Source organism: Electrophorus electricus, chromosome 10 (assembly GCF_041902795.1).
Source record: "Electrophorus electricus isolate QZ-2024a chromosome 10, ASM4190279v1, whole genome shotgun sequence".
NCBI lineage: Eukaryota > Metazoa > Chordata > Actinopteri > Gymnotiformes > Gymnotidae > Electrophorus > Electrophorus electricus.
In genome coordinates, this window is record NC_137506.1 from 29,070,864 (window position 1) to 29,086,047 (window position 15,184).

The 15,184-nt window shown below is 42.8% G+C and overlaps 1 protein-coding gene across 6 annotated transcripts in view; it reads right to left on the minus strand.

The window, feature by feature from the left end:
* dtnbb (dystrobrevin, beta b) overlaps nucleotides 1–15,022 on the minus strand; it is a 28,429-nt gene extending 13,407 nt beyond the window's left edge. For all 6 annotated transcript variants that reach the window (XR_003411629.3, XM_027024729.3, XM_027024731.3 and 3 more), the window contains exons 1-10: nucleotides 14,751–15,022; nucleotides 13,535–13,605; nucleotides 12,939–13,006; nucleotides 12,523–12,603; nucleotides 12,141–12,354; nucleotides 11,295–11,380; nucleotides 10,528–10,682; nucleotides 10,322–10,427; nucleotides 9,942–10,108; nucleotides 8,982–9,106 (exon numbers count right to left, since the gene is read on the minus strand). Coding sequence is in view for 5 of the 6 variants with exons in the window: in XM_027024729.3 (XP_026880530.2) it covers nucleotides 8,982–9,106; nucleotides 9,942–10,108; nucleotides 10,322–10,427; nucleotides 10,528–10,682; nucleotides 11,295–11,380; nucleotides 12,141–12,354; nucleotides 12,523–12,603; nucleotides 12,939–13,005 (1,001 nt within the window). In the remaining variant the exon portion in view is untranslated. The remainder of the gene's footprint in view (nucleotides 1–8,981; nucleotides 9,107–9,941; nucleotides 10,109–10,321; nucleotides 10,428–10,527; nucleotides 10,683–11,294; nucleotides 11,381–12,140; nucleotides 12,355–12,522; nucleotides 12,604–12,938; nucleotides 13,007–13,534; nucleotides 13,606–14,750) is intronic.
* Nucleotides 15,023–15,184: the final 162 nt, after the last annotated feature.

Below are 15,184 nucleotides of genomic sequence, written 5' to 3' on the forward strand. Positions count from 1 at the left end.
AAATCTCAACCTGGACAGGTGAGCTCGCCTTCAAAAGGACAATACAAATGTCTGATGACATTCAGTTAAATTCCCCTCAAGAGGACAGCATTAGTTACTCCTGACTGACCCAGACAGCTGACAGCCACTACGAGGGTCAGTGCGATTTGCATAATGAAGGCATGCCTAAGTTAATTTCCCCTGTGGCCACCAACAGCATACGATGGGACTCATGGAACCGTTGTCTTGTTGCACTTCAAACAACTTAATGGAAACACATTTCAGAGACTGAGACAAGAGAAACGGTATTATTTGTCACACCTTAACTGAAAACGGCCTGCACTCTTCTGGCACTATGAGTACAGACACCTCCAGCTGCAGTCTTTAATGTTTTTAACACCATATGCCCTTAGTACTGTTACAGCTACACATCTCTGGCCCATACTATAATCAGTCACTGAGGAGACAGACGGCAAAGAGAAACAGGCGCATTTGCATGGCATGACTCACCTTGCGTAGCGTGAGAAGCACCTGTTTGTGTGGCTCAGCGACACATCCAGAGGCCAGCTGCCTCTCCCGTCCTGCCGTCCGCTCAACTGAGTTAGCATCTGAATGCACAACACTGCTGCTGTCTCCAAGGAAACCTGGCAGTCACGTGACCCAATGACGATCCAGATGCGTGCCTTCTCGCTCTCTCTCCCTCCATCTCTCTCTCTATCCCCATCTCACTGCCTTCCCTTTTTCTGCCCCATGTCTGTATTATACTTGCAAATGTGTCGGCACATACACAGACAAACGCTCACACACACACACACACACACACACACACACACACACACACACACACACACACACACACAGTTATCATCACTCTCTTCATGCCTGGAAGAGCCCTGCTTGAGCTTACAACATCTGCCGATACAAAAAGGGCACCAGCAGCTTATGTTCCGGCGTTTACAGAGAAGCCGACAGCCACCACGAGGTGCACAGCACTCAGATTCATTAAAGCCATTCGGCTATGATCTGAGGGCTTGTCTCCCAAATTAAACCGTGCACTGCTCTCCCGGAGCGTCATGCCTCAGTACAGCCCACACTAGCCCCCAGCAGCCAAGAGCACCGTGCACTGGACTGGACTGTTCAGTGGTGCCACTACACGAAACTAAGAGCCAGCTTCACTGCATACACATGCTACACAATCGCGCTCCACCACGGCAGCTGGACGAGGCAGCGGTCAGAATACTGCTGAATGCTTTTTCAAACCATTATGTGTCAGGAAGATCAAAAATAAGTCCCTTGTCTACACATTTGAAGCAGACGATTTTTCAATCTTTTGAAGCCTTCAAAGATCAAAGATGAGGCACACCATGCAGAATTATCTGGTTTTTGTTCTTTGTGTGTTTTAAGAGGTCACATCAGCTGTATCAAGCTACCCAGGTGCTTGTGCAGTCTCTTGTGATCTCAAAGCTAGACTACTGCAACTCACTAAATGCTGGTCTTCCTCTAAGAGCCATTAAACCTCTACAACTTGTCCAGAATGCAGCAGCATGACTGGTCTTCAATCTTCCGAAGTTTACACATGTTATTCCACTGCCGCTCTCCCTTCATTGGCTCCCAGTAGCTGCACGCGTCAAATTTAAAACCTTGATGCTTGCCTACAAAACCAAAAATGGACCAGCCCCTTCATACATGAGGTCAATGGTCAAAGCCCGATCTGTACCTTGAGTACTTCGAACCTCAAGTACAGCTCGGCTTGAAATACATTGCTTCAGGACTCATGGACAACAAACATCGAGACTATTTTCTGTCCTGGCTCCAAGACGGTGGAATGAACTCCCACTTGCTGTCTTCAAACGCAGACTGAAGACCCATCTATTTGCAGAATATTTAAAGGACAATTGACACTGCTCCCACATTGACTGACTAAATTGGTACTTATTGTAGGGTATTGTTTATGTTGTTTAACAAACTCTAGCACTTATTGTTTATTGCACTTTTCATTGTTTAGGATAGAACTTATGTATTGTGTACTTCTAGGTATCAGCACTGATCCCTGTATTCTACAGTATTCTAATTCATTTGTATGCTGTACCCTACGGTACTTTACTAGGATATTCTATGAGTAAATGACAAAGCACTTTTGTATGTCGCTCTGGATAAGAGTGTCTGCTAAATGCCGTAAATGTAAATGTAAATATCAAACTGCACTCCTGTTCTTCCCCAGGTCATTAGGTAAAAGTGTGCCCTGCATGACAGACCTGGGGAAATCGAAGGTCACCTCCACCTCCAAATTTAAAAAAATACCAAATTGACAGTGAACACATCCATCTGTAATCATGCAGACAGCCCTGCAGTAGCACACGAGGGATTTAGATCACCAGACCTTCAGCAGTGTCTCTTCACATATCAGCTACACTAGACACAGTTGTATGGACAGACCATGAAAAAAACAAATTACACCTAAGAATACTACACACAGTTCTTATGTATCTTGGAGAACCAGCAGGAAATTCCGAGTATGTATTCATCTATTGGAATTTTGGTCAATTCCAGTATCTTTCCACCTCAATTAAAAAAAAACAAAAAAAACAGACACAGTCTGTTCCTCGGTTCAGCAAGTCCCCCCAAAAAAGATCCATTTGTCCAAACTGAGGGAATGTGAATGACAAATCACTGCTTCTACACACACAATCAGCTGTCAAACAGTGTCCGGACGAGCGCGAGGTACACCTCACCAAGTAGCGCCCACCAGTACTGGGCCAGCGAAGCCCACGCTCTTCCTCAATCATGCGCTACCTTCATTTTGACTCCGGAGTCACCCGTGGCATGCAACAGCATGACTGGGATGACCGGGCTGATGCCCTGAAGTTGGTGGCAACGTGAATGGTACAGAGAGCAGCGACAGGAGCCTGTTTACACTGACGCATCCGCTCCCCGAGGAGCTACATATGGTCGTCATGAAGGGAGTTGTGGCTCCGGTCTCGGTCTCAGCTCCTCTCCCGTCTTAGGTGCATGACAACAGTGCAAATCCGTGTTGCAGCGTAAATCAGAGAAAAAAGATTGATGGTTGACTGAGAAAATAAAAAAACAAACTATAGAAGATGAAGTTGAGGTGTAACTTATCACAGTAATGCATCGTGTACTTGATAAACTACAAGATGTTTATAAGCATTTGAGAGCAAAATATCACAAAATCAATGTGGAATATGGGATGAATCGATTTCACAGGGAATATCTATCCCATCCAAAAAGTCTTTACAATTCTGTATTCAATGTGGCAAATATACAATAATGCATTTATGATGACACAGCTATTTCCCTGAATATCCACAGGCATTCTTAATGCAGTGGAAACAGAGAACAGGCTGCGATGTCTGATTACTCCAGAGCCATCCGTGGCGGGGAGTCCAAGGGAGCAAACTTAAGATGCTTTCTGGGTGATGAGGATACTGCTGGTCTCTGGATGGTGGGGATAGCTGTTCTCTCTGGGTGAGGGAATGGCTGTTCTCTCGGGGGGGGGGGGGGGGGGGGGGTGTTGCAGTGCTCTCTGGGTTGGGGGGGGACGTTATTACCCTGGCCCCTGTCATTCAGTGTGACACTACAGGTTGTGCTTGTTAATGAGGGCAGTTAGCTCTATCCTATGACTGCATTGGCCTTCCCTCTACTACAGAATGGACAGTAGTTTGAAAAGTTGCAGTGCTTGGTGACATGTGTCTTAGAGGAATCATTTACCAGTCGCACCCTCCACGGATGGGGAATGCCATATGACAGGGGGAGGTTAGCTAGTTGGTGGGTGGGAGTTGGCATGACAACTAAACTGGAAGAAAAATGGAATGTAATTGGGGGAACTGTATATAACGGGCAGACATTCTGCAGACCTACATTAGACTTGATTCAGAAGGGTATGGAACTGTAAGTTACTGTGATTCTGATGATCTGATTTCTGAGCCCAACCCATTCTATTTTTCCTTGTGAAGAGCTAAGTAACGTTTTAAGAAACCTGACTCAATTTGAAGGTTTGTGCCCATAATTCTTGTAAAATGTATTTGATAAAAGCACTGTGTTTTACACAGTATGCACACTAATGCATGTTTCTTAAACATGTCCATTAATGTTTAAAATGGTGCCTTTCCTTTCAAGCTCCAAGTAGAAGACCATTTGCTTCTAATGGCTAATAGCATGCCTTTACACTAACAAAAATAACTCATTAGTGCTTCCAACAGGGATGTCAGTTCCTTTGAAGATAACTGTGATTTAACTGAAGGGTGTTCAAGTCAGTTTCAGCACTTGCTTTGAATGGCTCATAATTTGAATCTAAGCCCTAAAAACACCATATACATGTGTCCTTTGGTCAGAGATTTCGAGATAATATCATTAGAGCAGACATACTCTAGAGCGTAAAAGGATCATGCAGTTTACTGATTATAACTGATCTCTGTTAAATGTTTAATATTTAGCTCAGGAGTGGCTCATGGAAATTCTGGACAACAGCAGAAAATCTGGTTTTCAACCGATGGCCAAATCCATTGTGTCTTCTACTAAGGTCATTGTGTCTTCTACTAATGTTGTTTTAGGGGTCGACTCAAGGGGTCAGCAAGGACAGTCATACTGAACCCAAAATTCCAAGTGTCTACCATGATATAGTGGCATCCAGTGGAGCAGAGGAGCCTGAGAGACATCCAGCATCAAGTGTTTGAGTTGCTCTGTGGGGGACAACAGCTGCATCCATAAAAGGGTGCAACCATCTGCGGCCACCCTTACACATGCTGGTCTTAAAGCTTTCCCTGACTTCACCACTCCCAGCAATAAAATCACGGTAGCATGAGAGTGCACTGTATCTGCTCCCTGCAGTAGGCCGACTGCAACCGTGGGGTTGCAAGCCCCCTATGGAATCGGAAACCCCCTATGGGTTTTTTTCATCACTTTAAGACGGCACGTCCCATGCTTTAGTTGGTCTGAGGCCACACCTCAAATTCTGCTTTTGGGGATAATCCAGTGGTGGATTAACAGTGGTGTTTTCTCTCTCTCTCTCTGTCTCTCTCAAGTGTGTGCTCAACACTCACTCACTGGCAAATGTGTGCTTGAGACTCACTCACTCAAGTTCAAAGAGACAAAAGTGCCTGTGTTCTCAACCTGAATATCTTACCAGACAGTGTAAATCACAATATGCCCATTTCATTAAAAAATTGGAAAAAGAACTGCATACGCATATTAACTGATGTCAGAATGTAACCTTAAGCTTAACCTTCTTATGCTCAGCAATACATGAATGCTAACCTTAACATTAAGAACGCATTAATGTTAACCTTAACATTAAGAACGCATTAATGTTAACCTAATGCTAACAGTCTATTCCCTTAGTCCCATACAGAACCCCATAGCCTGAACATAAATCTATAAACGTATATCACATTTACTTGGTAAGTCACTTCATTCATTACCTAAGAAAATAATGTATTGATCTCAAGTTGAAAAAAAAATTAAACCTTTAAATCTCAATTTTCTTTGTAGTGGAATGTGTGTAATAAGTGTTTATAAGTTGCTTTATGGACTTCATAAATTCTTGGGTTTGTGCATTAGTAAATAAAACTCACAGTGGTTCTTATGGGCAGTAGCCTCCATAACAGCCCACCAAGCCTGATTCAGGTTATGATATTTACAATGCAGTAAAAGAGGAAAACCCAGCCACATATATATTTTATGCACATCTTTCTTCTCGGCATTTCCCTAATTACATTTTTTTTTCCTCTGAGAGATTTGCCAATCGATGTTCACTTTCACCTCTCATTGCAAAAATGGGAAAAACAGGAACAACTTAAAATATTATTGATGAGGAACTAAATGCAGCTAGCCAGGAAAAGGCATTATGAATACTTCAAACAGTGCACTCCTTGTCACGTACACTCTGCAACATCAAAACCGAATCCTGCAGCCAGTGTCTATATTGCACTATATATTGGAGTTAGACACCTATTGAGCTGAAGGTGCAAAGAAATGCCCAACTGGGAGTACCTAATAACTGTATACTACAATCCACATATTAACTGCTTAAATGTTCTGATATGATATTTTAGAGGCAACACAAGCACTGCATGCAATATCACTACATCATTATTAAAAGGGAAAAGCTGCAATGTGCATACAAAAACTGTTCCTAATGCAATGTATTCATGAGCAGATGTATGATAATGTCAGTCAACAATTGCGGCCTCTTGAAATGGTTTGGGTAAAAAAAAAATCCCCTACTCGCAGTCTTTTTCCTTGATGCTCAGATCTTCTACCAGAGGCCTGGGAGCTTGAGGGTCCTGAGAAGTATTGCACCTGTTCCCAGGACTGCATTCTTCTGAATGGAGATCTTGGTGGTTGATCCTGCGATCTGTTGGAGCCACTCTCTCAGTTTGGGGGTCACAGACCATAGTACTCCAATTACCACAGGAACCACTGTAGTCCTCATCTTCTCAAACTTTTTGTTCCCTGTTCCTGACGTTGTTACACTGGCTACATCTATCACTACAGCCCTCTTCTGCTGTTTGTCCATAACTATTATGCCCGGTTGGTTAGCCATTACCATTTTGTCTGTCTGTATCCGGAATTCCTAATTTTATCTTGGAACTTCCAGCCAGTACTCGGCACAGATGTTTCTCTATACTATGCCAGCCCCTTGGTTACAGCATTCCATATACACTCTGCTTGCTAGCATCTTGCATCTCGCTGTTATGTGCTAGATTGTCTCAGGGGCATCTTTGCACAGCCTGCATCTGGAGTCCTGCCTGGCGTGGTACATCCCAGCCTCTATTGATCTTATATTCAGAGCTTGTTCCTGTTCTGCCATGATTAGTGCCTCCGTCCTGTCTTTCAGTCTAGGATTTTCCAACCATATGTAAAAATTTTTCCAATGGCCTCTTCATGTTTCCCATTTGCCTGAGGGATTCCAAGTTACATCCCAGCCTCTATTGATCTTATATTCAGAGCTTGTTCCTGTTCTGCCATGATTAGTGCCTCCGTCCTGTCTTTCAGTCTAGGATTTTCCAACCATATGTAAAATTTTTCCAATGGCCTCTTCATGTTTCCCATTTCCAATGGCCTCTTCATGTTTCCCTCTTCATGTTTTCCTGAGGGATTCCAAGTTACATGTAGCTGCTTTCAATGTCTGTTATGTTACCCTCTGGTAGCATGAGCCCCTCGGTTTTAGCTACATTCTGACGACACTTATCCAGTCCGCATGATATTCCATTGTCATTACGGTGTATGCTGGTGAGATGAGTGAGTCGGTGTCTCATTCACTTCTGTCATCCATGTTAAGGAGGAGGCTGATGGTTACTCCATTCCATAGCCAGTATCTGTAGCCAGTATCCGTAGCCAGTATCCGTAAGCACTCTTGGTGATGGTTTTTATCTCGGACTCCAACCTCCTTCTGCATGGAGGATACTGCTTGTTGTCAAGCATCTCAAGTATCGCCGTTGCTGTGGTTTGTCTCAGTGATGGTCACAGTAGTGATCATCTGTAGTGCTGCATTTGTCTTGGTAATCTGCTACAATGTGGGGATATATATATATATATATATATATATATATATATATATATATATATATATATATATATATATATATATATAAAAGAATCCACTCAATACCAAGTACTACCAATACTATCACTACTTTATGTTGCACCCTAGTTTTGCCTGGACTTTCACAACCACTGCGAAAATTGTTTTAATGACAACCAACATAGAAAAACCTGATTAGAAAAACAGACAGCTCTCAGAGAGGACTGTTGTTTACACGTTAAGCCGCAAAACAGATGCATTAGTTACCAAGGTCATCAGTAACATCATTTGTCACATTTCACAAATGACTAATACTGACACATTTCAATGCTGTTCACACAATGAAAGAAGTTTCTCTCGTGACATGGAAACTACATTCTTGTAAATGTTCCAAAAATAACCATTTCTGCAGTTCTGCCTTTTCTGTGTGCCTCACAAAGACAGCAACTACTCCAGTGGAAGCTTTCAAGAGCAGTAGTGCAATGGCCTTTCTAAATGGCCAATGGTTTGTCAATGATAATGATGCTTTTGTTGTGACAGAAATTGTATGTAAACATTTTACGGTCCATACAAACAGTTTCTTCCAACACAGGGTCATCATGTCATTGTGTCTTTTTAGCATTCACTACCAATAGCCAAAGTTCAGTATGCAGTTTTCCATATGAACAGTAGGCTAATGCAGCAATTTTGCTAAGATACAAAACTAGATTCTTTTACTAGATTCTTCCAGTTTGTTCGCTATGCCCAAAAGCAAATAGCAGAGCCCGTGCAGCTGAAGCAGCCATCAGAATTACAACTGTAGGATGCTATTTTTGTAACTCTATTCATCATGGTTAAAAAAAAGTCACTGGCCGATGACGTCAGGTTGCGTTTGCTCTGTGTTTTTACTCCACCTCTGCAGGGGACGTGAACAGTTTCCCTAGTGTGAACATAGGGCAGTCATGTGATTGTAACACTTTTGTTTTGTGGCTCCACCTACAAAACCCCAGACACAAGGTAGCAGCCATCAGACTGCATTAGGGAATGGGACACACTACCTGTGTGGTAGAGAGCTACATAGACAGAAGACCTTTTGTAACATCTCTGCCTGTATGAGAGTACTTACGCACTTTCTTATCATGTTCTTCTTTATATATTGGTAAATAACTTATGTTAGTCCATATAAGCACAACCGTCTTATACCAGTTTGTTTGATTGTGTTTTCCAGTTTATGTTTAGATAGGGAGCTACAGAAATTTTGTTTCAGTCTTTCTTTCATTCACTTGCCTGACTGGACAGTTAACTCTGTCCCCTGCCATGTTTTACTGCTGTTTTGGCTTCGCTTGTCTTGGCTTCCATAAGACAACCTTCCGGCATGAAAACAAACCACCATCCAAGGGCGAGATGGGCACTTGTGTGTTTTGGTCTGGCTGGGGGCCAGATCGCACCTGTTGGGCCTGAGGATCTTTGCGGTACTCACAGAGGGTGTACCGGATCCTGGGGTCTGTCAGCTGCCTCGGGGACCACAGGGTGTGGGGGTTCTCCCATGGGAACGCAACCCAGAGACTTACTGATAGCATGGCTCAGTTTCTTGGCCGGGGACTTCTGTGAAATGCACAGAGACAAAGACAAAACTAGACACAAAACTAGACACTAGTATGAACTGAATATCAATCAGCCTCCTTGACATAACAGTGAAAAGATGCGGTAAGACAAAGACCCACTTCATGCTTGATTATGCTACACAGGCATATTTGATTATAAATCATAACGTTGGTTGTCTGGAGTAAATTAACCTGCTAGTGGAAATCCTAGGACTAGCAAGATGGCCCATAATCAGTGTTAAGTGTTAAGTTACAAAGTTTTTTTTTAAATAATTGTTTATTTATTATTGTTAATTTAAAAAGTATTTCTAGACGCAGCAATGCTCTGAGCTGGTATGACGTTGTTCAGTGATTTGAGGGTAAAAACAATGATCTCTGTCATGGTTAGGAACCGTGACAGAGAGAAAGGGAGAGTGAGTGAGTGTGTGTGTGTGTGTGTGTGTGTGTGTGTGTGTGTGTGTGTGTGTGTGTGAGTGTGTGTGTGTGTGTGGGGGGGGGGGGGGGGGGAGGACTCCTAGAATTGTATCTCAGAAGCACTGCAATTGAGCTTCGGGACAATGGCAGAGATGGGGGGGGGGGGGGGTTGGTGCGAGTAATCAATATAACCCACTTGCTGAACTGCGTAAAAACCCATGAAATCCTGCAAAAGAGCAGAACGACATTCTGGAGGGGAAGCGATCCTGGAGCTCAATTATCAGTCCTTGCCAGGCATGCTACTGTAACACAGCCAAGCCTGGGATGCACTTTCTCTGTATAGCTCATTTTATTACTTTACTGCATTTTATTATTAATGTATGTTCAAATGGGGGTGTTGAGCCTTGAGGATCGCAGCATACCCACGAGGAGTGCTCCTTCATCTGGTGCTGGTTGCTATGGGGACCGCTGGCATGGCCGCGCCAGAAGCAGTTCTGGCAAAGCTGGTAACCGTGGCATTGCTGGCATCGGTAGCGAAAGCCCATCATGCTCTCGCTGCGACAGTACGAGCATTCCACCGGATGGAAGACTGCAGCGGAACGAAGAAAACGCGTCCATTATAGCGTCACGGAACACAGGAACTAGCGCTCGTGCTCGCACCTTGCACCTTCTTGCAGCGATGACTAAGGCCCTCAGCAGAGCCCGCGCGGCCGTATGTTCACGTGCGCAGCGGCCAAAAGCAGCAGGCAGCTCGTAAACAACCCCGTCCCACGCGCAGGGCACGGGTGCTGCGAACACATACCGTTCTCTACATTAGCCAGTCGGTGCATGAGAGGTAGCCAAACGAGGCACTGCGGGGGAGGATCGGCCATCATAACGTCCAGAAAGGTGTTCAGCAATATCTTCTTCTGCCAAAAAAAAAAAAAAGTCACGAAAGACAAATTCAGCCAGACACTCTTACGCGAGCTATAAAAGCACGGTTGCTGTTCAGGGATTAATGGCACTCGCCTGCTGAGGGAAGCACGTTCGCACAGAATGCTCCGTGTAGCCAAATGAAGGCCCCTCAAACACGGCCGTGGGAAGCTTTAACACCTCCCTCAGAAACTGGTCAAATTTAGCGAACACCATCGTCCCACTGGAGTCCGAGATCTGAGAGAAGATATCTGCGCAGAGAGGACCAACTGCCAGTATAAGCAGGCTATTCTATCAGTCTGACACATAAAACTGTTATAACATGCATCTTTCAGATAATGTTCAGCAAACGAAGGTTGAGAGATTACGAAACACAAAATGAAATCATGATATTCATGATAATCATTATATAAACGAAACTGTATGTGGTGTCACTGTAAATCCAACGTTGGCAAATTATATACAAGGAAAAAGTAAAAAGGTTCCTTTAGAAACAAAAAGCACTTAATTAAATGAGTAATTTAAAGGTGTTATATTGCGTTTAAATTGCTAAAGATTATTGAGTTTATAAACATACACAAGAGGGCAGCAAAGTTTCACTAACGTGCTTCACACTGAGCGACTAAATGAGTGAATCCAAAATGATGAATTTCAAGGAATTGTGTTTAACAGCTGCTAGTACAAAATGAACCTTCAGTGATATTAGATAGACAGTGAAGATTGTATTTCATATTCTGGAAAGTAAACGCATATTACTGTTAGTAAGACAACAGTGGTGCACAATTTTCACTGTATGACATGATTTAGCCTTTCAAACTCAATAAAATATAATTGTATATAAAAATTTAAATTGCATTACTTACAGCGTAATTTGTCAACTATTTTCCCACCACACATAGTCGCCAGCATGGACTTCATGGAAAACACTGTGAGTTTTCCATGGCCCTCACTGTAACGAAAACACACACATCAGAGAGAAGACTGACACTCAACACCATCAGTTTATTGCATTAGGATTCAGTTAAAGTTGGTCAAATCACCAGGAAAAAAAACCCAAATATAAGTGCAATAATCTAGTACAGGACTAGGAGCAGCCTCGTCTGGAACACAGGTCCTTAGAACATAAGAGCTTTATGGCACCATGTCACTTTAAAAATTCACAGTTTCCAGTGTTACACGATGTCTGGCGTGGAGACAATGTGAGTTCTGTGCCGACGAAAATACAGGCTGGTTTAACAGGAGGTAACGTCAAAGATTCCCCAACACTAAAACTGCTCTTTTAAACGAGTGTCTTTGTTGGATACTACAGTATGGTGTCAGACAACAGCTGTAGTTTCTCTTTATAACCAGTCCTGCTAGAAAGAGCTTGTACATGAGATTTGTCCCATGTCACAATCATTCTTCCCAACAGCTCCAAAAAGAAGCTTCAGCAAAAGTCGGCGCAAAAGTCAGGGTGTTCTACAGGTGAACTGAACACTGCCTTAATGTAAAATCTGTTTGGAGGGTAGAACTTTCCTTAGGTTTACTTTTATAAAAGACAACCAATTTGAAATGGGTGCGAGCTAACAAGCAGATGGAGAGCAAATATCCGGTCTGCACCTACAGAGTGTTATAATGGACGACAGGTGCTCAAATCAACGGTCCAACATATGCCGCCAAACCCGAGTTACTGCGAGTACAAGGCAGCGCTTGTATGTGGCAGGCCCCACCTGTCGTAGGTGGCCACCATAAAGTTGAGCAGCAGGCCTATAGACTGCTCCACATTGATCTGGTGGGTGGTGGGTAGGCGTTTGTTCAGCTGGTAGAAGATAGAGGAGAGGATGGTCTCCAGACGTGACACATTGATCTCAGCGCTGTGGTCCAGCGTGCTCAGACCGTTGTCACGGAATGCCTCGATCATGTTCCACACGTCCACGAGGTGAACTGCAAGAGCAGAAAACGGAAACAAAAGTGAGGATGAGGAGGGATTTGTAGTGGGCAAAAATATATGTGTATGCACACGTGCATGAGTACCATCAAGGAAATCAAAAGGGTAAACAGTAAGCACACTGTGGAGTATGAGAACGCAGGAAACATGAAGGAGCAACTTACGATTGCATCTTTTTTGAACAAACCGCAGCTTGCATGCAGTTCTGTATGTCGACAGCCGGATGACATCAAAGTTTTGTGCCCCTGGTTATAATAAGATCCATCATTCAACATTTTTTAAAAATCTTTTCGTCTTTTACACATAATAAAACAATTTTTTACCATTATAATTTACAAAATCAAATCATATTTAATAGGCTAGCGTTTGAATCAGTAACAGTTTTGCATGGACCAGCAGTCTTTACTCCTTCAGGTACTTGGTCGATATAATCTTTTTTACCCTCCGAGGACACAGATTTATGAAGTCATTTGCCCTGTGATAATAGGGTGAAGAAGAGCCGGCATGACCTCAGCTTCTGTATGTGTGTGTGGCCGTGTGCGTGTGTGTGTGGACAAAGCTTTGTAGAGTGTTAACTCACTCATCTCCATGAAGAGCTGTCTCTTCTCCACCATGATCTTATTACTCCTACTGCCCTCTTCAATCATTCTGAGCCACAGAAACACACAAGGTTTGCTATCCGTTACTGTTTTGTACATACACATGAAAACAAAGTCTTTCTCAATAATTATACTAATACTACTGCTACTACAAATAATAATAATATTCTGTCATTGTAGTGTTTGGACAATTACAGTATTCAATCAGTTTAGGTTTTACACATTGCTAGTAAATCCTAACCCTCATCCTATTTTATGATCATTTAACTTTTGTTTTGTTCCAGTCACTTTCGTTTATGAAAGACTTTTTTTCATCCAATAAACAACAACAGAAATTCACTATAAATCATGCTCTGATTGAATAATTGGCACATGTCAATAAAGATGCTTAGAAAAACCTACACTCAGTGACCAGCTGTGGACATTATACTTCATAAATGTTCACATTCCACGTCTCCCTGGAAAGTATTAGTACCCTGCTCTGTCCAGCACAAGTTGATTTTAGAAACCGTAATCTCTGAGTGCTTGAATATTTCTAAAGTTCAGACGCAGGGCATCAAAATAAGATGTTACTCACCTGTCTGTTGGGCTGGAAGCTAAGGGGAAGCAAAACTGGGAAATTCCTAGGAAAGGAAAAACATTCAGGCCCTAAAAGACAGAAGAAGAAGAAGAAGAAGAAGAAGAAGAAGAAGAAGAAGAAGAAGAAGAAGAAGAAGAAGAAGAAGAAGAAATATGCCACATTTTAGCGAGTAATGAAGTGGAAAAAAAAAGGTTTGCATCAAGGCCTTTGGTAAGGTCAGTAATGCTGATTTTTCTGGTCATGACAAAAGTTCTCATCAAGCGTGCAAATAATGATTCTCTACGCCATTACGTCCTGTAAAGGCAGCATCCTGGGCGAGAATTGACACAAAGGCTGACAAAAGGGTTCGCTGTGGCAGGAAACACATTGTACACCTTCAGTGAGGACAAGCCAGAAGTTATAGACAGACGTCAGAATGGGCTTTTTCACAGTTTCCCTGCATTTGAGATTATTGGTGTTGTTGTTGTTGTTGTTGTGATTTTGTTCTGTTGTGTTGGTGTTTTGATATAATCTATGTTTTTATCTAACAAATACACACACCATTATTCACTGCGTTAGAAATATTTTAATAAGGATTACAGCGCCGAGCGCCGTAGATATCGAGCACTGAACCACTATTTTCTTCAGCGAATGGAAAACTGTCTCGGGGCATTATGTCATACGCATCGTTTGCTTGGTGTAAATTAGAAGCTGAGATCATTGCAACATAATGACTTCTGGGTTGTAATAATTCATTGTGTCCTGAGAATGTAATTCTTTTGGTTTTACCGGTCATGAAACTGAATGGCTGCCTACGATAAAAAGGCCTGCTAAAAAACGAACGACACAACCGCACCTCTCCGCGGCAATGACATCGTTCTTTGACGTGAGTCAACGTGAGCACTCGGCGAATGTGGCATCGTCGAAAAGCACAGGGTACTCCACTTTCCAGCAAAAGCGCATTTTGCACAACCCACGACAGCGTGAAAAGACAAATACCCCTTGTTCGAAAGAGGAGAAATAGACGCATCATTTGCGGCCATGATGCATATAAAATTCCCTATTTAGCTTTTTTACTCAAAATATGTAACCTCTACCATATTATATAAATTCGCTATAGATAAGATAATGTTTCAGTAATGTAAATATGTGCGCAAAGTGAGGTCAATTTAGTCGTTTGTTTTGGCTTGTCATTACAAGTGGACGTGGAACAATCATTTGCAAATCATCTTACCAGCAGGAAATCACGCAGGTTGCGCTGCCATCATCAGCATCTGATGAGAGGGATAAATGGTCTTAGGTTCGTGAGAAGGAAATATTCCTGGCATGTCACAGCCTCCTCTCGCCTCGGTTTTTAATGCTGGTCGATAATTATCCACCGTTTGGTCAGCATTTCAACAGCCTTGTCTTCCTTCATCATCATATTTCTCTCGTGGTTACCGTTCCGTTTGATTCAGTCTTACGAACTGCAGTAGCCAGAAGTCGCTACCGCTCTTCTAAGCATCACTGAACAGCAGAGGACAGCAGAGCACGGGCAGGCGCGCGCGCACGTGCACAGCCACGGCCACATGCACTCCTACTAAGCAACCTTTTTTTAAAAACCAACATACTTATATGTATTATTACTCAAAAGAATAAATGTACTATTATAATACTAATGTTAGTATG